The sequence below is a fragment of the Populus alba genome, chromosome 8, assembly GCF_005239225.2.
Source record: "Populus alba chromosome 8, ASM523922v2, whole genome shotgun sequence".
In the NCBI taxonomy this organism is placed as follows: domain Eukaryota; kingdom Viridiplantae; phylum Streptophyta; class Magnoliopsida; order Malpighiales; family Salicaceae; genus Populus; species Populus alba.
Window position 1 is genome coordinate 7,220,507 of NC_133291.1, and position 20,501 is coordinate 7,241,007.

General features: G+C 34.6%; 3 protein-coding genes and 1 pseudogene across 3 annotated transcripts; 1 reads left to right on the plus strand and 3 right to left on the minus strand.

The window, feature by feature from the left end:
• Nucleotides 1-277: 277 nt before the first annotated feature.
• LOC118040027 (uncharacterized) lies at nt 278-2,229 on the minus strand (annotated as a pseudogene).
• A 1,261-nt stretch (nt 2,230-3,490) lies between these two features.
• On the minus strand, nt 3,491-5,017 carry LOC118040026 (uncharacterized). The gene is made up of 2 exons (XM_035046895.2): nt 4,652-5,017; nt 3,491-4,488 (listed from the first exon to the last, which is right to left on the minus strand). The coding sequence occupies exons 1-2, from the start codon at nt 4,981-4,983 to the stop codon at nt 3,639-3,641; spliced, it is 1,182 nt and encodes a 393-aa protein (XP_034902786.1). The 5' UTR covers nt 4,984-5,017; the 3' UTR covers nt 3,491-3,638.
• Nucleotides 5,018-6,908: 1,891 nt separating this feature from the next.
• On the minus strand, nt 6,909-8,668 carry LOC118040025 (uncharacterized). The gene is made up of 2 exons (XM_035046894.2): nt 8,494-8,668; nt 6,909-8,282 (listed from the first exon to the last, which is right to left on the minus strand). The coding sequence occupies exon 2, from the start codon at nt 8,243-8,245 to the stop codon at nt 7,082-7,084; it is 1,164 nt and encodes a 387-aa protein (XP_034902785.1). The 5' UTR covers nt 8,246-8,282; nt 8,494-8,668; the 3' UTR covers nt 6,909-7,081.
• A 7,471-nt stretch (nt 8,669-16,139) lies between these two features.
• LOC118040024 (uncharacterized) lies at nt 16,140-18,832 on the plus strand. Its single transcript, XM_035046893.2, has 8 exons — nt 16,140-16,645; nt 16,946-17,026; nt 17,129-17,188; nt 17,679-17,722; nt 17,908-17,950; nt 18,056-18,127; nt 18,211-18,312; nt 18,398-18,832. Exons 1-8 carry the CDS (start codon nt 16,259-16,261, stop codon nt 18,515-18,517), a joined length of 909 nt encoding a protein of 302 aa, XP_034902784.1. The 5' UTR covers nt 16,140-16,258; the 3' UTR covers nt 18,518-18,832.
• Nucleotides 18,833-20,501: the final 1,669 nt, after the last annotated feature.

The following is a 20,501-nucleotide window of genomic DNA, read 5'->3' on the forward strand; positions in this document are numbered from 1 at the left end:
TATTGTGCAATTTTTTTTAATTTACTAGCTCAACCTATAATTTCAAAATAGTTTATTCACTGCAATCGCTTGAATTAAAAAAAAAAAGGTCAAGGCAAACCAAAGGGTATTTTTGGTGTGCATTAATGCAGTGTGGAATGTTTTTCAAAGACATTTTTTATATTTTTTTAATTTTTAACCTTAACACGTCAAATTACTTAAAAATATTAAATAAATATTTGTAAAATAAAAATAATTTAAAAAAACTATTGCAACCAAGTTATCATAGACACTGGGGTAGGCTAACACCACACATCTTTAAACTGAAATGGTACCACGTGTAACATATGAATACAGCAAAAGAGAGGAAAAACATAAAACATTCTCATTCTTGCCAGTACATAAATCCCTCAACCAACACAGCATCCAGATTTCCTCCTTCTACCAATCCCACTTGCTCACAAATTGTTTAAAAAAAAACCATCTGCTCCTAGTTTTTTTTATTTATATATAATTCTAATTGATTAAAAAAGTAAAAAAGAGGCATATATAATTTTATAATTCCCATCCGCTTCTAATGCGATGAGGATGCCTGAAATCATAGGTCAGCAATAAGCTTCCATCCATTCTCTTCAAGGCAAACCTCTCAACCAAAACATAGCAACCAAATCTCCTCCACCTCCCCTTGCCATCAAAAACCTCTTCTCTCTTCACCCTCACCTCCCTTTCATCCCCGCTAGCACCCCCTACTCCTTGCACCCACTTCATTCCCTCCACAATTTCCATTCTCAGTCCCACACTTGTTTCTGATCGTGTCACTCTGTTAAAACTCCTGAACCACGTCACCCCATCATCAACATCCCTTTTGGTCCGCCACAGCTTCTGTCCCACCAACTTTAACAACTTCACATTCAACAGCAACATCCACAGTTACAGTATTGCCTTCATTATACATATCTTCACAAGCAAAGATTTGCTCCCATTGTTGCTCGAGTGTCATCTCATAATAGGTTGAATGTTTCATTTGATCTTTAAGAGCTGTCCCTTCCTTGATAAACATGAAAGGGCAATACCACTTCCCCGCTACTACAGGAGGGGAACATTTTTGTGATACTGGGAAGTTGAAGTCCGGGAGGCGGGCGCGGAGAGCTGTGTTAAGGCCTGGTGCTTCATTTAGCTGGAACTCCTTTGAAGTTGAGGTATACACTCGCCAGCCCTTTCTCCTCAGGAAATCTGGAGGAAACCCATCTGAAGCTACGGATTTAGCAGCAAAACCTCCCCGTTTACGGTGTTGAATTTCAAATTGCTGATAAATGTTTCTTGGGTCCGAAGGTTGCGGTTTTAAATCAGATATACGGGTGCAGAAACAGCATGTTTTCATATCCTCTTCCTTGGAGTTTATGTAAGCTTCCCTGAAAGCCAATATGAGTGTGGATTTATTAAGAATTGGCTAATTAAAACGAGTGAGAAAAAAAAAAAGGAAATGTTTGCACAATTGAACCCATTTTCTTAATCCAGAAACGCAGCGGTGATTCATATGTTAAGTTCCCAGCTGACGCAATCTTTCCATGTTGTTTGAGATCTTGAATTGATTTCAAAGATATAGAGGATATGAAAACAAAAGCAAAAGAAAAACAAAACAAGGTGAAGTTGGAGGTAGAGCACACACATACCCTTTATGCTTCCCTTTTCTTTCAACCACGTAGTATTGATTGGAAGATAATGGCTGATTGGGAACAGGAATGAAAAGAACACGGTTCATATGAACGACTTGTTGCTGCCCAGCTTGCTGCGTATACAGAACCCTCAAGTTCTTGTTTTGAGGAAAAGGCAGGCCCCAGCTTACTCGATCACTCTTGAACAATCCACAACAGAAGGTAGGCACAGCTTCTTCATCCTGGATTACCAATACACCAGAATTTGGACCCTCGGGAGGCGGTGATGAAAGAGCTGAAGGATCTCTTAGATACATCGAAAGAGGCCTTGTCACATACATTTCCTCTCAAACTTTTCTCTGCGTATATTGACCAAGCTAAAATTCTTTATCTTATCTTTAATTTCAACGGTTGTTTTAGGGGTCAAATTATAATTTGTCAAAGTATAGAGAATTAAAATGTAATTTTTTATATATCAGGACCAAACTGAAGTTTTATAATCTTCAACCGTGAAACTACTTTATCCAGAATTTCTGGCAAAGATTGTTCCAAATTTCTTAGCCATTCTTGCCCATAACACATCAAATAAACAAATCACCCTCAAGTTACTATCCCTAACAAAATCATTCAAAATCAATTAATTTCAACATTAACCCATATTAATCATCAATCAATGAAACTTAAAAACATAAACTTCAAATATTTAGAAACATTAATACGTTAAAAAAAAAAAAACGTAATGAGCAACAAAAACAAAAATCATGCATATCAAATTACGATCTCACCTCAAAAACGTAATTTCTCCATCACTCATGATCCTTTTCTTATTTCCCTTCCTCCTCTCTTTCTTTCGGTTTCATCTCTTCTCAGTTTCTGGTTTCTTCTTTTTTTTTTTATCTCTCTCTATATATCAATCTATGTGAAACGACTGACGTGTCCCCAACCATTAATTACCACAGCCATGCACATAAGGGCAATACCGTCTGTTTATCCAAACTTCCAGAAGCATACATGATTAATAAGAAACTGGTCCCTAGTTAACTTACATAAATGATGAAGCTTTTCAGACACGAAGATTCGTGAGATTTTCATAAACATTTGAAGACATGATCGAGCTCATCAATTTCTGGATATCAAGTAGCTCAAAAATTCTATTCGGAGAGTTGAAACAAAACGGCAATCTTCCATGCAAGTCAGAAAAGGTATGACGGGTTAACAAAAAAACTGATGCTTATAGCTACATGAACCAATCAAAACTTTTAAGAAGCATAAAAGACTGTTCAATCATTCTCAGATTGGCCTCATATTCCGACATCTATCATGTATGTATCGAGAGAGACAGAAGAGTTAGTATTGTCAATTAAACCTATTATGAGGTTTGATGCAAGCTTTGTGTCTGTCAAGAGCTTACATTCAGCAGAACTAGACATGCTATTTGTGAAAGATTGAACCTGCAGAGTTAGCTGTGGGATAGTTTCCTTTCACTGTTTGATTTATTATTTTTTTGTAAGGTCTTTTGGCCTTCAATTTTTGGATGTTGCAGATAATTTTGTTTTCACATCAGCCCAGTCACTAAAAATTGATTCATTCCTTGAAACAATAATTCTCAATTCTCTCTAGAGGATCTAGTCCATTTCCTCTTCCTTCCTTCCCTTCTCCTGCCGAAATCATGTTTTTGTTATTAGGCATGGGATGATTTGTTCTACACTACTCTTCAAAATGATACGGGGATTAGTTGAAATTGCTTGGTATTTACCATTGAATCTACTTCTTTGTCCTTTGTTCTGGCAATATGATATGGAAGATAGATCAACAAGTGACCCCAAAAAAGAAAATCCGGGTCAAACGAACAAGAATGAATCAAATAAAAGAGATGGTAACTGGAATTAAACAGGTATGATTCCTCTTTCACTCACCTACACATCTTTTTCGCTGAAATAGTACAAACTGTAACATGTAAAATTGGAAAAACTGAAAAGAAAAAAAGAATAAACAGTACTAATATCATTCCCATTTGCTCCTAATTTGATGAGTGTGCTTGAAGTCATAAGTTAGCACCAAGCTTCCATCCATTCTCCTCAATACAAACCTCTCAACCAACACGTAACATCCAAGTTTCTTCCAGCCACCAATCCCTCCGAACTCCTCCACTCTCTTCACCGTAACATAACTCTCATTACCACCGAGCCATCCAGCTCTTTCTTGCTCCCACTTCATTCTTTCCACAATTTCTAAACTCAAGCCCACACTTGCTTCTCCTCCAACATTGCCAGAACTCCTAAACCACATGATCCCACCAACCAAATTCCTTTCGTCAGGCTCGACTTCTCTACCAGCAACAGCAATCACTTCTCTTTGAACAACAGCATCTACAATTACAGAGTTGCCTTCACTAACACTATTTTCACATGCAAAAATTTGTTCCCATCTCTGCTCCAGTGTCATCTCATAGTACCTAGAAGCAATCAACTGGTCCTTCAGTTTTCCTTCTTTGATAAACACGAAAGGACAGTACCACTTTCCTACAACAACCGACGCAGAGCTTCTTTGTGATGATGGGAAATGGAAATCTGGAAGGCGGTCACGGAGATTTCTATCAAGGCCTGGCGCTTCATTCAACTCAAAATCACTTGCAGTTGAGGTTACCATTGTCCAACCTTTTCTCCTTAAGAATCCTGGAGGGAAGCCATCTGGAGCTACCGATTTAGCTACATAACCACCCCAGCCTCTCTTGCGAATCTCAAATTGCTGGCGTGCGTCCTTTGGATCGAAAGGCTCTGGTTCCATATCGGGGATACAGCAGCCGAAACAGCATGTTGCAACGTCCTCCTCCGTCGCGTTTGTGTGCGCTTCCCTGGATTAAGGCCAAATTTAATGTACAGATTCAAATAGCAAAATCATGGCTGTAATGTCCAAACGCCCAACACAGAGGATTTGATTTTCTAAAACTGCATCTTCACTTAATATATATTAAAAAAAAAACAGATAGAAACTGCAGTTTGTGACTATAAACGTACCCTTTATGCCTCCCGCGACGCTCAATTACATAGTATTGGTTGGAAGACAGTGGCTGATTAAGAACAGGAATGAAGATAACACGGTTATTATGAGTATCTGTGTGTCTGTTGTCTACGGTACCTCCACTTGTGGTATAGCGAACTGTTAGATTCTTGTTCTGAGGGAAAGGTAGGTCTTCAACTCGATCGCTCTTGAACAAGCCAAAAAAGCAGGTGGGTTCAGCTTCTTCATCTTGAATTATCAATATACCAGAATTTGGACCTTCAGGAGGCGGTAATGAAAGAGCTGAAGGGTTTCTTTTGTACATGGAAAGAGGCCTAGTCACATACATTTTTGTAATGGCTTGGAGTATTTCTTAAAGCATTATTTATCCCATAGTCTCAATCTTCTCGTGTATATATAGAGAGATGTGGAAGATATTAATCTGAAAAGTCAATCGCGCAGGCAATTCAGACAAGTAATAAGAATCCTACAAGAACAAGGTTCTGTGATGCTGATACTTGGTCAAACCGGTTGATTTGTCCTATTTAGTTTAAAAAATGTGCAGAATTTGTCGCCAAAAGTGCAGCTTTGGATTGGATGCAATTTCCTTAGAAGTAGAACAAGGTTCTGTGATGCTGATACTTGGTCAAACCGGTTGATTTGTCCTATTTAGTTTTAAAAATGTGCAGAATTTGTCGCCAATAGTGCAGCTTTGGATTGGATGCAATTTCCTTGCAAAGTAAAGAGAACAAAGAGAAAAGGACACGGCGAATTACGCTTGCTTCTTTTCTCCGTGGAGGAGATCAGGACTCGGGAGACGGAGGCTTGAACATAAGCGGTGCCACTCGCCAGGTGGCAATGCACCTGATTATTATTATTTTATAAATATAAATATCAGAGTTAGTTTTTCACGTATTTTAATTTTTAATTTTAAAATTAATAATTACATAAATTTTTAGTTATTTAAAAAAAAAATTAAACTCATAATTATTAAAAACTAAATAATTCTCAATACATATACACATGAAAGTTAATTACTTATTGGACAAGTTCGTTATGGATTTGGTTCACTAAACAAGTTGATAATTGTTAAGCTTTATTCGTCGCTGTAAAATTTACTTCACAACTTCAATCCTGGAAAATGAGTTGTTTTTCAAATTAAATCCCTCTCGTGTTCAATTAAAATGACTTGGTCAGCTTAGCCTAACTCAATTCAAATATTCAATTGGGCCAGATGTAAAATATAAAAAATAAATAAAAAAAAATTAAAATCATGTTATTTAACTCTCCATCTTTATTTTTTAAAAACAAAAGGTTGGTTTACCAAGTACGACTTTTAACGAGTTAAACTTGGAAGTTGGAAGTGGTCTGTAATTGGAACGCCAAAACGATAGAATATGTTTAACAAGTTAAAATAATATTTTATTATTTTTTAAAAAATTATTTTTTATTAATATATTAAAAAATTAATTTAAACAAAAATCATGATGAAATTCAATGTCAAACACTCTTTAAATACATGTTTATTATTGTAATTCAAAAATAATAGTTTTTGTTTTCTTTTAATTAGTTTTTTTATGTTTTTTAATTATTTTGATATGTTGATATTAAAAATAAAATTTTAAAAATATAAATATATATATTATTTTAATATATTTTTATATAAACAAAATTTAATTAAACAACTATAATCGCAATACTTAAATAGGTTTTCGTCCAATGGACTGGTTTCGTATAAAAATCTCAAAGGCCGAAAGCCGTGAACGAAAAGTCGAAACCCAAAACAAAGACCAGATTCAAACGGTAAATGGCCTGAAAGCAAAGAATAAGAAGACTGTTCCAAATTAGCACTGCACAGTCGATGAGTCGGTCCTTGTTCGTACTATTTTATAATTGGCGGTACGTGGCAGGTCAAGTAATTTTTTTAAGTTAACAAAAATATCTAAATGCTATTAACATATTTTATAGTAAAAATATTAAATGATGTGCAGTTAATTTCACGTGAGCCGATTAATATGAAAATAACGTTGATATTTATTAAAAATATAATTTGATAAAAAATACTGATATAATATATTTTTTAAAAAAATATATCTTACCAACCTTTATCGTATTAATATATTAAATTTACTATAATTTATCTAAATTATAGGATCAAAATAATCTTTATATAAAATAAATCAAAATAATACTATAAGAGTTATTTTTTAATAAAATAAGTATTGAACAATAAAATTAAAAAAAAATTAATTAAAATGTTTTTTTTTTCTTTTGTATTTTATAGTATAAACTCTAAAGCCATCTTCCTCGTTTCTGCTTGCTATTTTTGTTTAACTCGATCAACATAATTACAGAATCCATCATACATGCACATGGAAATACAAAAGCAAAAATCAAGATTTGGTCTAATTAGTAATTAATTAACCTAGGGGTGTGACCACAAAGTCTTAATCTTTCTTGTTTGAACTTGGATGCTGCCGGAAAATCCATCTCCAACTCTTGAAACTTTTTCTGCTCCTTTTGATTCCTCGGTCACTGACTGTGATCCTGCAGGAACTCCCATTACTGCAAAGCCCATCTCCCATTAGACTCCCACAAGGCCCTCCATATTGATCCTGCGCCGCAACGTCACCGTCTCTCATGCTCCCAAGAGCAGAGTTTGAGTCCGACAAAGAGACCATTTTTACGGCGGATAAATCTGCTCTAGACTCTGGTGGGAAATCAAACTTCAAGTCAATGAAGCCTGAATCATCCACGGTAGTAAAATTGCCCTCTTTGAGGGAAAACACTCGTCTAGTATTAGCTCCGTCGTGACCAGAATCAAGCCTCTCAGACTCTAAAGCAGTACTCGTAGTATCTCTCTTTTCACCATCAAAGCCGCTTTTTCTTGGCTCTGCTTCACTGAATCCACTTTTTCTATCAGGATCAAAAAGTAGACCACCATTGACACCCGAATTCCTGGCAGCTGAAATAGAACTTCTGGCAGCTGAAATGGAACTCCTGGCACCTGAAAAGGTACCATCTTCTGAGCCAAAAAAACCACCACCTCTGAAACTGCAAAGAGACCTGCACCTAGACACACCCATGTAATCAACAACCCACAAATCACTTTTCTCTTCGAGACCCCCAACACTACTTCTATCACAACCCTTTCCTCTTTTCTTACTGAACAGCCTCCCAATCCCCCAAAACCCATTTTTCCGCTTGATCTCAACGCAGCTACTACTGTTCCTCTTGACCAGGAAATTAAGTTCATCTCCTTTCTGATCTCCGCTAGAACTTTTAGGATTAGCAGTGCTACTATTAGAATGTAAAACTTGATCATTTTTCTGATTTTCATTTTCTATCAAAAATGAAATGCGACCAACACTGCCTACCTCAACAGTTGAATTACGATTGGAAGAGATCTCCGAGCAAGAGCAAGAAGAGAGTCTTTGTTCTCCACAATCTGAACACACTAGATTGACCAAACGGTCTTTAAGACAATGAGCACATATACCAACTGAAGACGATGATGGGTGTTTCTTGCATGGAAGATCTGATGAAGTACAGTAATCTTGATCAAACAAGTCATTGTTGTACATCTCCACTGCTTTGCCTCTTTCTGTCATGGCTTTTGATGAAGTGCTCCTCTTTAAATGGAAATAACTGCAAGAGCTCAAAAGATTTGTCTTCTTAGCTTGTCAAGAACTAGCGAGTGTGTTCAGAAAAAGGAACTTAAAAGAGGTATAGCTAGAGAGGGAGGGAGGGAGACAGGGGAGATTGAAAAGGAGGGGAGTTGTGGTTTTTCAAGGAGCCAAGGCACAATGACATTAGAATGCAATAGAAATAGATACATAGACTGATATGGAGGCGTTACCTTTACGTTTTCTTTCCACAGACTGTACCCAGGCAGGGAGGAAAAGAAAACGAGTGATGAAAGAAACCACTAGGTTCCTGCAGGCTGCAGGCATAATTGTGTAGGGAAGTGAATGCAACAACAGATTGAGTAAAGCAGTGAGCTAACAGTCTTAACACTCTTTTCACTTCAATTCTTCTGCACAGATGCACTTTGGCACTGCTACAATTTTGCTGTTTCTTTTCTATATATAAAAAGGAAAGTAGATTGCATGTATCTGTAACGTTAAACTCCAAAATATATACGCATTATACATCTATCCTAAGCATATTTGACAGAAAACATTCCGTCTTTCACTTGAGATAATTTTATGAGATAACTAAATAGAACGTCAATAAAAGTGCTCTCTTGGTACTCAATTGTTTCAATTCTTATTATATTGGAAATTGGAATTGTTTATATCCTATAATAATGAGTAATTTATTTATTTTTATTGTGACTAAATTATACTTCCATCCTTTTAACACTGACAACACTAATTTCTAATCGTTTTGTTATAAAAAGAAGAAGTAGATATACAATTCAGACAGGTATATAAATCTCACTCTTATGAAAGGGAAAAGACAAATATTAAGCATTTCTCACATCTAAGAAAAAGTACTAAAATCATGTGGCATAAATCCATCATCCAGTCATGGCGCTTTATCAGAATGACATGAATTCCTTTCTCAAATACCAATTGTTTCATCTCTCTTTTTATTCCATTAGTGGGTTTATGGAAGGCACCCATCAAAATTTTCACGAAGAAGATAAAAAAAAAAAAAAAAAAAAAGTTGAGGCAAGGTTAAGGTATCCCATTAAACAGGCACAAAAAGAAGGCATGGATTTTTATATGTCCACGCCCTTTTACACTATTTTTACAAAGACACCTCCAAGACTGTCGTTTTCTCACGGGACTTGGGCACGTGTCCAGCCGACAAGACTATGAGCTGTTGAATCCTTGGGCTACGATGTTGAATTGGTGTATGATCATACTATTTTGAGGCATGCTGGATGCAATCAAGGCCTCAGAGTCTCAAAAAAAAAAAGAAGGAGAGTGAGAGTAACCGGGATGATGATGCTTTTCAAGTGTCGCACAACACCAATGGGGCACCTTTTTGCGGATGCTCTTGTTTTTAGTGTCTGTTTTGAAAAATATTTTTGAAAATATTTTTTATTGATTTCACATTCTGTTATTATAAGTAAAGTACTCGTGTTTCAGTAACTATTGTTGTGGAAAACTAGCAAATTTTAAATTGAAAGCTAGCGCTGTATTTCGAATTTAGTAACGAGGTCACGGTGGCTTCAAGTGATTGTAGAAAAATTCCCATCTTGGTGTGCGAAATGCCCTCTCGTCTATCCCAGACACGGCAGAAAAATTGAGCGTGTTTGGTAGTGTGGTAGCGGTTGCTTTTCAAATAGCTTTTCGTGCCGAAAAGCATGCCAATGATGTTTTTTCATTTTTTAAAAATCATTTTTGACATCAGCACATCAAAACGATCCAAAAAGTACAAACCGAACTCAATTTTAGCAAAAAAAAAAAAAAAAATTTCAAAATTTGACGAAACGCAGTTACAAACGCAATGCCAAACACTTCCTTACAAAACCTAAGCACGGTAGCCTACAATTCAATCACAGTTTAGTTCAATCGCAATCATTTCACAGCCCCGATGGAGGAGGTGGTAACCACATTCCTCGACGCTATAACCTTAGATGCATTATTCGGTAACTTAATAGCGTAATATTGCATTATTCGGTTTGGATAAGGCTGTGGACAAGTCGAGTCAAGCAAACCATCGATGCCTTCGAATTCGGCTCATCTAGTTTTCGAAACATTCAAACATAATTTGTGTTGATGACATGTTTAAAACATGAGATTTAACTCTTAAAATTTGTCAGGGTCAGGCTCATCTTGAATTCAGCTCGTTTAATTTGCTTATTGAACTTATAAACAAATTAGACTTGGACTTAAAAATACTTATAAAAATCTCATGCAATTGCAATATCATAACAAATATTTATTATAAACAGAGCATTTCATGGATTTTTAAATAAAATATATTTACATTGTTTTTAACTTCACATAACTGTTAACTGTTAGATATCTAATTAAATTATATTTCATGAAAAAAATAATTCCTATTACATATTGAAATATTATTTTATTTTATGAAATCTTATTTGGGTTGTTTATTATTTTATTTTATTTTAGAGGGTGTTTAAGAATACGATAATAATTATTTTTTAAAGTGTTTTTTATTTGAAAATTTATTAAAATAATATGTTATTATTATTTAAAAAAAAATTAACACTGGCTCATTCAAACAATAAATAAAAGATAAAAAATTAATTTTAAGTTAAAAAATATGGTATCAACCATAAAAAAAAAAAAAAATTAAAATGAGCCAAGCTTGACTAAACTCAAGATCTGCTCATTTATATTGCGAGCTTTAAAAACAGGCTTGTATAAGCTTGTTATGTTCTAACAAAACGAGTTTGAAATGAGCCCTTAATTAACCATCGAAGTTGCAGGAGACTCTTGAACAACATGATTCATTTACAGCCCTAACTATATATTATAATACATATATGTAAAGGAATATGTAATCAAACTTGTGTAACCATAGGGTAGGGGTGAGCAAATCCGGTTCGGTTCGGTTTTTATCAAAAAAAGTAACCAAACCGAATTTTTTTAAAAAAAAAACCGAAACCGGTTCGAACTGGTCGTTTCAGTTTTGTTTTTTAGGGAAAAAACCGGTTTGGTTCGGTTTTTCCGGTTTAGCTCGGTTTTTTCCGGTTATTTTTCCGGTTCGGTTCAGTTTTATAAGCCTAAAACCAATACCGAACCGAACCAGTCAATTTTTTTAAAATTTTAATCGGTTTAATTTGTTTTTTTTCTCGATTTGGTTTTTTTCGGTTATTTTTTTCTCGGTTTCTCGGTTTTTTTGCTCATCTTTGGGTTACAAAATAATAATAAAAAATTATTGTATTTGGTTAATAACTATACCCAGGATGGTTGAATTTTATGTAAGAGGTATGCCTGTTCGAACTACGAGCTGAACTGCAGGTTAAAGAACTTAAGACTGGGCATGATTTTTTACAGCTGTGTTGAACAGACAAAACTAATCATAATATATAATAAATATTTTGAACAAATAATTGCTGTGGTGGTTGTGACTCTTCATAAGAGTGCTGAGAACACCTGCAATGATATCATTTTTTTTCTTATTCCTTCTGAAAATGAACTTCTTTTTGTTCGTTCCGAGAAAAACTCGAGAAGTTGTTATCCTTTTTTTATGTTTTATTTTGTTTTAAAAATGTATTTGCTTTCAACCCTATGATAAACTACAATTATAATATGCTGTAGTTTATAAAATAAATAAATAAATAAATCTGAGAACTTGTACTAACAGGTTGATTGGGTGAAGGGGAGCAAGCTAGAATGCAGAAATTTAAAATTCAATCACTGAAATGTAAATATGGTAAACCTCGGGATACTTTTTTTTTTTTTTGCTTACTTTTCGTGCCCCGATGATTTTTGGCCCACGATGAAAAGCAAAGTAACATCATGTAAGCATGCACAGTTGAATTTATGTTCTCCCTTCCACGAGGTTCCCTTTAGCCTGAACGAATTGAATTAGCTGACCTGTTCACAGAGCTGACCTGTTCACAGTTCTGGTGGCAAATTATTTCAAATTGTTTTTTTATTATTATTATTATTATTATTAATGATTTTTCGGGTCAGCTTCCGTGTACCTTGATTAATTTTCATGTTTTAAAATTAATAATTATATAAACTTTCAGTTGCTCCAAGACTTTATAATACTTGAACTAATAACTTTTAAAAAACAAACCTGAAGTTTGATTAATTAAATTATATCGTTCAGAATTAAAATATTTGAAATGGTTATATGATATATTGGTTATTGTTTTAGTGGGATCCAGTAATAATAATTTAAAATTGTTTTTATTTTCACGTTGTCATGCATGAAAGGGAGGAGATCATACTAAATTAAGAAATTTACACGTGTTAATAATATTTTTTAACTTAATTTAAATGACATACAAATTCAATTAAATTTTTTTGAGAATGCTCTTTAATTCGAATAGGCTAAGCGGCTCATGTGTTCTTGGGATTTAAATGATGTATTCGATAATTGCTTTGTTTTTAGTTTGTTTGGATCTCAGTAGTCCTTCTATCATGACATACCATGTAAATTAAGAGATTTACACGTGTTAATAGTGTTTTACCTATGAGTTTAGTTTTCAAACCAGACGATTCCTGTATCGATAGCTTGAAAATGCGAGACAGGTACAAAATCTGTTCTTTTTTTGTATATTTAGTTAATACACAGCAAACAAACATGTTTAAAATAAACCTTAAATCATGATGATACTTTTGATCTCATGTTTCTAAAATATCGCGAGGCATTTTTTTATAAAAATATTTAATTGAATTTGTATGTCATTTAAATTAATTAAAATTTTTAAAATGGATTGCATGTAACTTGTGAGTTTAATTTTCATACAAACTACATTTCTTTTGATATTTTAACCAGAATCAGTGACATAATTGGTATAGTTATAGTTACAAGGACTAATTGGACACGAAACATAATTAAAAGACATATGAGCTACTTATTCTATCCGGATGTATTTCTGACATCAAAATATACCATGGGCAAGTTATTTGATTTTCTTAGAGGGATTGAATTGACATGATTAGAGATATAAGGACCAGTTTAAAAACCCACATTAATTAAAAAAAAAAAAAATTAAAGGTTGTTTTTGTGTTTTATAGATGAATAAAAATATCTTAGAGAGTTATTGGGATTCAAAAAGTATTGAATCGAATTTTAAAATGGGTTGCTTGGAAGAGTCGTTATTTTACAAACAAGCTCCTAGAAAAATATTTTTTTCCTCGTAGAGTTGTATTGATTATATAATTGATGGGTCAAGCCAGCGTGTTTTTCGCAGACACTACTAATTTTACTTTCGATAGCCTCTTGAAACGACTGACCAACATTCCATTCAATGAAGCAGGATTCTTAGACCACTTTTACTGTTCCAGTAAATAATACATCTCGGATAGTGTTTCGAAAAAAAAAAAATGGTAAGATTAGCATTTCTCTAGGATCATACATCATCTATTCGTATTGAAATAAAATCGATCTGAAAACACTCCACACGGGCCTAAAAAACAATTCAAATGGGCTCGGGTACGTGTTCTATGCCCAATATTTATTGCAGATATTTTTTAATATTTTATATTAATCAAATATATATTATTTTGAATAAAATAAAATTTAAACATCATAAATATAAAATTATACTTACACCTTTTATATCCACAAAAAAAAAGATTTATTAGTTATAAATACATCATGAATTCTTTGAATCATAGGTGAACATTTTTTTTAATTTTTAACATTTTCAACATGTATATTTTTATTATATCTATCTAAAATATAAACTTATTTTTTCTTCTACAAAGTTATTAATTTTATCATCAAATAATCACAATATTCATCAAAAGTTTTATTTTATATATATTAGTTACCAGTCATATAATTTATCAAACACTAAATGCTATCATAATTACCGGTCACTTGACTTATCATATATCACATGTTAGCATCTATGCTTAACCTACAAAGCACCACATTACTGGTTACTAATTTTTTAGGTTTTTGTATTAAATCATCAGACATTTTAATTACAAATAGCAGATAAAATTATTAAAAATTAAAAATTAACTAATTATTCAATATATTAACCCCTATTTATATGCATCTTGAATTTTAGTGCGCGAATGATTGAATTACGTATAAAAATTTGTCAGTTTAGATTCTAATCTCTTTCCATGAGAAAAAAAGGAATGGGTTTCGAAATTCAAATTTCTTTACTTTCGATAAAGGACCAACACTCACAACCCATAAAAGATCCTAAAATTAAACGGACAAAACATTTCATAGTGGCACGGTGCACGAGAAAACACACGGACGGAGAGACAGGTATCCTAATCTGCACTTTTTTTTAAAAGACTTCCCGTCTTATCTGTACTATATTTTTTAATAACCAACGCCACGTATATTTTGCAACTTATCTATCCTTTTTGGTGCAACTTCTACTGTAATTTATAGAAATAAAAAAAAATACAAAATAACCCCAAACAAAGATATAAACAGGGGCTATTCCAAGTTTTCGCGGGAAATTTTTTTTAGTGAAATAATGTAGTTTTAATTTTTTTTATTAAATACCATAATTTATATTTATCGTGATTTTCAAATATAATATATAAAAAAGTTGTGATTAGAAAATGTGATATTAATTTAATATTGTATTTGTTTTTATTGGGAAAGAAAAAGGAAGGTTAGAGTTTAATTTCCTTACCTTTAATGGTTCTAAATCACGACAACTTAAGTTATGAATGTTATTTTTTTAAATTGTGACAAGCTAGGACTATACTATTTCTTCAATTTTTCCTAGAATGTCCTATTTCCTTGGTATTTTTTATTTTAATGTGGTGATTTTATTTTTAAAAAAAATCCCAAACAGGTACAGAACAAAGCGTGTTCTCTCGAGGCCATTATGTTAAGGACGCATGCCCGAACCCAGTGCATCATTGGGACAAATAAACAAACAATCGTTCACAAGAAATGTATTTTGTCCAATTGAATGAAAATGCTAAGATGCTCACAACCAATCACGACGATGACGATGTTCCATTGTTTTTGTTTATTATTTCCGGTCCATGTTGTCGTTGTCTATCAATGATACTGTTGTGCTTCCACTTCATGATTATATGCAGCCCAGCTATATATAATAAGGTCTTCCTAAAATTAACCCCCTCAGCAAGCAACGTTTCTTCTTGTCTTTTGAATGGGGCTCAGTTCATGATTCAGCACCTTGTCTTAATTTTCAACTACACGCCTTGCTGTCTACCACATCTGTTTCCGGACCCATCAAGCTATCCTCTTTGCTTCTATTAGCGTTTTTGGTAATTGTTTTGCGTTTCTTTTGGAAATATTTCTTTTATTAAAAATAATATATGTTTTATTTCTTTAAAATTATTTTAACATTAATACGTGATTCGAAAATATAAAAAAAGAATTTGAAGTAAAATACAAAATTTAATTTTAGTGACCATAGTTCATGGGCTTCTGAAACAATGGTTAAGCCCATCCAGATCATCCAAAAATAAGTATTCGCTGGCGTGGCCTGTCTTGTAGAGTGAGAAGTAAGGATAGTGGGCCAAGGTTTTATCAATCACCCACTCCATCATAAATGATGTGGGCTAAATAGCCCACGAGGCTTTTATCCATTAACGGAAATGAAACAGTTTGACCCAAAACCCAATAGATATGTCATTGTAGCCCATGCCAAATTCCCTCTTCCCGGGATTTACAATTTAATTCGAATAATATGATGGATATTAATTCACACGATTTAAATGAGTAAAGGCTTTTGAATTATCTTATTTCATGGACAATATATATATATATATATATATATATATATATATAGACATGGCTAAATTTAATTTAAAAACCGACTTAAATATAATCTGATATATATATTGTATAAATATACTTAGGATATTTATATATTTTTTAATTTAATATAGATATATAACACACACACAGAAACTGAGCCGTGGATTCCATTGCCATCACTACCCCCGCTCATCAATTTATCAGCACAAGCTCTGTCTATCTGGTCCCTGTGCTGTGTGTCCTGGAGTCCCATGAAGATCATGAATATCCTCCATATCCACAACCTGAAACCCCAATTTCCTTATACTTTCCGAACTGTCCCCCATCACTCCCTCTCTGGTCCCCTCAACTTCTCCCCCAGAAAATCCACCCGTCTCTCTTCTTCTTCATTTCTTTTATTGCTCGTTACTCCCATAAGACCCACCTTCAAAATCTTCACAGTTTCAAGAATTGAAGCTTCGTTTTTCGACAACAATAAAGAAGACGAGGAAAGGAACTCAGCAACCATTTTAACAGAACTCGAGGACTTGGCCCCAGACGGTGTGGTTTACCAGAACACACTGAGATTGGTGGAGTGTTCAATGTTTGCTGCTGTCACTGGTCTCGTTTATTTCTTGAGCAATTCTCTCTCAATTGAGGTTTGATTTTGATTCATTTAATCAATTTCTATGTGGGTCTTTGTTTGCTTCCATTTGTTGTTTTTTACTATTATTTTTGGTCAACTGGGTCGCTTGAGTTTATTGCCGGTTTGTAGAATAGCTCATCGAGTTAAAATCTTTAGTGCAAAAAAATTCTGGGCTGTGATAATTGTTAGTTTTTAGTCACAATTTTGCAAAGAAACAGCAAAAAGAGAAAGAAAATTTTATCAAGGATGATTCTCTAGCAAAGCAATCCGTATTACTTGTCATTGCTTTATAATAGGGTTTGGTGTTTTGCAGAATTACTTTGGATGCTTCTTCTCGTTGCCGATAGTAATCTCTTCGTTGAGATGGGGTGTTGCGGGCGGAAGAAAAACTATGGTTTGTAACCATCCATGATTAACTTTGCTTAGTTCTAAATTTTTTCGATTTGGTCTATAATAATTACTCCCTTTATGTTGAAATGATCTTGCATTATGGCAGGTGGCAACAGCTATGCTCTTATTTATTTTGTCTGGTCCAGTAAAAGCCTTAACCTATCTGGTGAGCACTCTCTGCACTTTTTGATTAGCAACTTCCTGTACTTCGATTAGTGTTGAAGACGAGCTTAAAGGATTTTGGCAATTTCTCGGTTGTTTTTTATTATGATCGTTTGGATGCATTAATTGCATGACATCGTAGAACTTGTTTCTGGCAAAAATTTGCTACTGACAACTTTAATTGCTCTGTACATGCGAGTTGAAAAAAAAGAAGAAGTAAAACTTGATCTTAATGATGGAGTTCTTAACCCTTTACTTAGTTATGGCGGGATTGTTTCTCGCAAGTTTAAGAAATGGTGAAAATAGAGCACGTGTTGCTTTTGCCAGGATGGTGAATAAATTTGTAGAAGTGTGCTTGAACTCATATTTAGTGAGAATTTCAAGCATCATATGCCAAATCTTTGTGAATGCTTACTTTCTTGCCTAAAATTTAAACGTGCTTTTCTTGAGCAGAATAGCTGATGATTTACTCGCTTGATGCATCTCTCTTTCAGCTAACACATGGTTTAGTTGGTTTCACGATGGGTTCTTTATGGAGGTGTGTAATCACAATCCTAATGAGTTCTGTGTTTTTTCCTTCTTTCTGATATTTGTTTGACTTCCTTTTTATGCTTGTGATTGTAAATGCTTGATATAACCAAGTAAAAATGCTTATTCGATCGAATTTAAATGGATCAGCATGTGCTAACTTGTTGGATTATTATTCTTTTTGCATATTTTCAGGATGGGAGCGAATTGGGGTCTTTCGATTTTCTTGTGCACAATTGTAGTGTCTCCTCCCTTTGTTTTGACTTTACAACCCTTGTTTGAAGCAATGGTATTTTCTTGTTATTTCAAAAATTTCTGCTGACATCCATTCTTTGGAATGCAGGCTCGGGCAACAGGTGCTGTGGGGTATGTCTTAACATCGTCGTTCTTAATAAGAGAAAACATACTTGCTTTGGTAATTAATCACATTTTACCCTGTAATTTTTCCTTAACTCACCATTAGGAGTTCACTTACAAGGTTTTTTCATTTGCTTGTAGATCACCATAAATATCCATGCTTCTCTCACATTCATATTTGCCGCCGCTGGTATTAATACCGTTCCATCAATGAATTTCATATATTCTCTCTTTGGAATTCTGGTAATTTATGCTACACCTTCCTCACCTGTCCTGCTGAATGTTTTTGATGTACAACGCCCTTAATGTTATCCAATTTGTTTAACAGGTCGTGCTAAATAGTGGATTCTTTGTATTCTTATTACACCTTCTATATTCTGTGTTCCTCACTCGACTTGGGATGAAGGATTCACTAAGATTGCCAAGATGGCTGGAGAAGGCCCTGTAGGTAACAATTCTTTAACCATGACCGTTTTCCAGTGGCAAACCTGCTCTTCCCCCCATTAATGTACACTATGGTTGGGGCTTAGTTACGGTCCAATAGTCATTCAAATGCCTTTCTGTTCAAAAGCCTAAATGAATTGAATGGCCAAACCTTTATCATGCATTGAAAATCATTTGTTGTGATAGTGAAATAGTAAAGATGCGCTTAGAACAGACAACTTGACTCAAGTTGTCCCGACTTGTGTGAAGATTAAATGATGCATTGCTTCACCTGCCCCTGTTATAATTTATAATACCCGGGAGATTCTTTGCTTTTTCCTCCTTTCTTTGTACCTAGTTTCTAGGCGGCTTGGTGTGTTGAAGGTGACACGGTCTTTCGAGTCCGAACCCCTTCTTACCTGTTTTTCATGCATCTGTTAATCTCATTATTAATAAAATTGCCAGTGCGTTCATGGAAAACGGGCTTCCATTACAATCTGATATATCCCCATCAATTCACATGTCGTAGAGAGCTACATCATAAAAAAGAAAGGCAATGGATCAGATCACATTTTTATTGAAATAAAAAATTCCACTATCCGAAAGAAATGCTGTAGCGAGGCAAATAAATAAGATATATTGCATCTGAACTCACTAGTGGAATAATTTAAAATCTAGTGCAATAGCCTCTATTTTTTCAAAACTAAATTCCTTGAAAGATGCCAAGGCTCTCAGAATAACCAGAAATAAATCTGGCATTACAAGGACCTGCAGGCTTGAATCTTGGCAATTCATTAAACCTCGACTCCCCTGAAAGTTTTCTGTCATATCGTAATAAAGGTCCCATGAAGTTTCACTCAGTTCCAGCAATGGTACCAACAGAATACCACCAGTATGAATAGAACGAACAGGAAATGGCCTTTGTAATCGTATCCAATTGTCATCGAAGGTAAATAATCTCTTCGATCCATATCTAATTTTGGCAGTCCTAAAATATCCATAGTTTCATTTCATTATGTATGAGAAGATCTTTATAATCTATCAGAGCCAAGCAACTATTTACTTGGATCAATTTTTTGAACGTTATTGCATTCCAACCCGACAAATATCGAAAAATGTGAACGGAGCCATCCTCGGTGGAAATTCCATCGGGAACCTAGATGGACCGAAAGTTTTCACCCTCTACATCGAACACCAATATATGCATGGCTCTCTCGAACGTGATTGACCAATGCTGTGCTCCGTTAACACGTAGATTTGCCATGAAAAATCACATGGGCGTTCGTCGAAGTGATTTCAAGAGGCAAAGAAGCATCCATCCTTCTCCAAGAGCTGGTTCCTGGAGTGAAAATCTCACGGTAATCCTCCCAACACCTGTTGACCAGCATCAATTTGACAAAACTTAAAGACCTCGTATTCCTTTCTGAGAGGCTCCTATCCAAGAAAGCAATAGACCATCACGACATCAAATTGCAGGGGATCATCAAATGAATATTACTGGGAAGCCTAAAAGTTTCCCTGGTGCGAGGTCACAGATGTTACTGCTGTACTCCTCCTCCCTTGCCATGCTGGGAAAATAACTGTGTTTGCTTGAAGGGTGCAAACAACCCAAACCATTGATGCTTTGCGAAGAGCAAAGACTGTCAATGTCTTGCTTGAAAGGTGAACAACGAAGTTCTCCAGAAAGACTTGCTAAGAAAAAGTGGATATCTTTGTGGAATCTGTAACAGAAAGTAGATGGCCGCCATCATGGCGCTCCTTTGAAAGAGTCGTGTCGATTAGCTAGAGAAGGGTTGGAAATTACAGAGCCCCATTGCTTGCAAATGCACTCGAATTGCAGGACCGACTTGCCTGAAAGTCTTGATAGGAAATCGAAAAGGATGATTTCACCAGGTATGTCATTATTAGCTTAATGATGTTCATGTTTCCACCCCCTGCTACTCTCCTCTCATTATTTTTTTTTTTTTCCTGTAAGAGTTGAAGTGGCTTTCACATAGTAACCTAGCAAC

Excerpts from the sequence above, each read along its gene's own strand:
- LOC118040025 (XM_035046894.2), bottom strand. The coding sequence starts at position 8,245 with ATGACAGAAAGAGGCAAAGCAGTGGAGATGTACAACAATGACTTGTTT.
- LOC118040026 (XM_035046895.2), bottom strand. The coding sequence starts at position 4,983 with ATGTATGTGACTAGGCCTCTTTCCATGTACAAAAGAAACCCTTCAGCT. Across the intron at positions 4,489-4,651 it reads CGTCGCGGGAGGCATAAAGG|GGAAGCGCACACAAACGCGA; the intron begins GTACGTTTATAG and ends GCCTTAATCCAG.
- LOC118040024 (XM_035046893.2), top strand. The coding sequence starts at position 16,259 with ATGAAGATCATGAATATCCTCCATATCCACAACCTGAAACCCCAATTT. Across the intron at positions 16,646-16,945 it reads GCAATTCTCTCTCAATTGAG|AATTACTTTGGATGCTTCTT; the intron begins GTTTGATTTTGA and ends GGTGTTTTGCAG. Across the intron at positions 17,027-17,128 it reads CGGGCGGAAGAAAAACTATG|GTGGCAACAGCTATGCTCTT; the intron begins GTTTGTAACCAT and ends GCATTATGGCAG.